The sequence below is a fragment of the Sprattus sprattus genome (genome assembly GCF_963457725.1).
Source record: "Sprattus sprattus genome assembly, chromosome: 3".
Taxonomy (NCBI): domain Eukaryota; kingdom Metazoa; phylum Chordata; class Actinopteri; order Clupeiformes; family Clupeidae; genus Sprattus; species Sprattus sprattus.
In genome coordinates, this window is record NC_137922.1 from 60733254 (window position 1) to 60735753 (window position 2500).

Genomic DNA, 2500 nt, shown 5'->3' on the forward strand with positions numbered 1-2500 from the left:
GTGTGTGTGTCTCAGGCGAGGGCAGATGCTGAGTGTGCGTGGGGAGAAGGTGTCTGAGGCGTTGTTCCTGGGGGCGCTGAAGAACGCGGTGTCCCAGTGGCAAGGAGCTAAGCTAGTGGACTACTGCTGTGCTGAGAGTGGCATTCTGGGTAACGTAGTTTTAATATGAACACAAGGATTGACACAAGGATTTTTTACTCATTCAGGGATCATTTTAAACTCGTCTTTGTTTTAGATGTCGGCCAGTCCTGAGCACTTTTAAATATGAGTGGTTCCCTCCCTGAATGAGAATTGTGTTTTATTATGATAATGTTAATGATTTATTATTTATTTATTTGTATTTATTTATTACAAGGATAGCCCCTTGAGATGCGCCATCTCGTTTTCGATGGGGTCCTAATGCAGTATAGTACAGTAACAGAAAATAAAAACAGAAATTGAGTACAAACCGTAGACACACACACCAGGCACGGCGCCATAAATTCAGCTTCGGGTGGGCCATAACATTTTTGGGTGGCACTTCATAAACATAAAGTCGTCAAAAACATGTTGACCCAATAAGGGCTCAAATACACATACGCGTCTTTTTTCAGGCAGAAATGCTTCAGTAACGCCATGGCAAAGTGCTGCGACCAAAACAGAAGCGGTGCGCTTCCCTGCCTTGCGCTGGAAAGTTGAGAATAGTTCAACTTTTAAGCGCACCTAAAAAACGCTTCAAAGACGCAACGCGTGGTGGAGAAGGGGCGCGCACGCTAAACGCGCCGTACCATAGGAATCAATGCATTTGCTCGCGTCCCGTTTTAAAAAAAAACGCGTATGTGTATTTGAGCCCTAACGTGTCTGATTGTCACTGCAAGTCTAGGTGGCACTGCGGCCCGAATCTATTTTCAAGCATCACGCGACTCTTCCATCACCTTGAAGACTTCTACAATGTTTCAAAACAAAACCATATGAGCCCAAGTAAATGTGCCACAGCAGTGGGCAAAATGAATAACCAAACGTCCTACCTTACAACGTTGTCTTGATAGCAGGACTTCTTGCGATTATTCCATTTTAATCCAGACACGGTTTAACACAACCAGCATTGCTAGCGAGCCATGTGGATGATGTGCTAACATTTCACTGCTACTTCACATATTTTTTCTTCCGTTTCTTGAGACATTAGCCTACCCACATCCAAAATGTGTCACATATAACATGTATGTATATGCTAATTATATTATTTAAACTATAAGGAGGTGTGACAAATCAATATCATCATATCAAATCCCACTACTACACACATACTGAAAACACAACTGTTGGTTTACAGTACAGATCTCACGGGAGTAAACTGGAACTTGGTAACGTAACGTACCCCAGGCTAATTCTACGAGGTGCCTTACGGGACATAAATGTTGCAGCTTCTCACAATAAGCAATAAGAGCAAGTTGATAATTATTGATAATTATTATCCAGAAAATCAAAGATGACATAGATACAGTTTGTTGAAATGAATTGGTTTTCTTTTTCATTCAGAATATTCCAAATACAATAAAAATTTAGACAAGAAGGCTAAAAGACTTATTCACATTTTAACATTGCTAGCAGCAGCTGGTCCTGATGATCCGGATGGACCCTGGGTTGTGACAGTGACTTCACTGACTTTTGGCTCATTTTGTGGTTTGAGCGTTTAAAAGTATCGCAATAAAGTAGCCATAGGGCCTACTTGTTTGGCACTGAAATCAAAATACACCGAACCGAACTAAATCTGCAGACAGGAGAAATACCAACTTCCGAAAGCTCGGCTGCTGCTCTGAGGTAGAACGCGGCCAAACATTCAACTGACGCTAATGACAAGACTTGGTCCACGTCGCAACCGTCATAAGCATCACTTTTTTTAATACAAATTATATCCACACAATTCGTACATGCTTACAATTTCTTTGATCGTAGACTTGGAAAATATAATACATTGTATAATCTTGTATATATTTTTTTTCCTTCTTTGAAAGATTCGGGTGGGCCTGGCCAGAAATGGGCGGGCCCAGGCCCACCCAGGCCCACCCATGGCGCCGTGCCTGACACACACATACACACTCACTCACTCACTTACTCGCCGACATTGCTCTCCAAACTACCCCACCACCCAGCATTTACAACAAGACAACAAAAAAGAAAAGAAAAAAAAAAAAAAAAAAACAATTATGATTATAATTATGTATTTCTTCATGTTGAATCCATAGGAGAGAGTTCTGGAGGGGGCCAGCCACAGTATCACGTCTTCCTGGAGCTGAAGGGGGTGAGGAATCTGACTGAAGAGCAGAGATACAAGGTGAGTGTGCGTGTGTGTCTGTGTCTGTGTCTGTGTCTGTGTCTGTGTCTGTCTGTGTGTGTGTGTGTGTGTGTGTGTCTGTGTGTGTGTGAGAGGAATCTGACTGAAGAGCAGAGATACAAGGTGAGTGTGTGTGTGTGTGTGTGTGTGTGTGTGTGTCTGTGTGTGTGTGTGTGTGTGTGTCTG

At 42.6% G+C, this 2500-nt stretch overlaps 1 protein-coding gene across 1 annotated transcript in view; it reads left to right on the forward strand.

Moving 5' to 3' along the window:
• ghdc (GH3 domain containing) overlaps positions 1 to 2500 on the forward strand; it is a gene marked incomplete at its 5' end in the record, with an annotated part of 10185 nt that overhangs the window by 6790 nt on the left and 895 nt on the right. Inside the window, 2 exons of the mRNA XM_080835844.1 lie at positions 16 to 149; positions 2226 to 2314. Of these exons, the coding sequence (XP_080691970.1) occupies positions 16 to 149; positions 2226 to 2314 (223 nt within the window). The remainder of the gene's footprint in view (positions 1 to 15; positions 150 to 2225; positions 2315 to 2500) is intronic.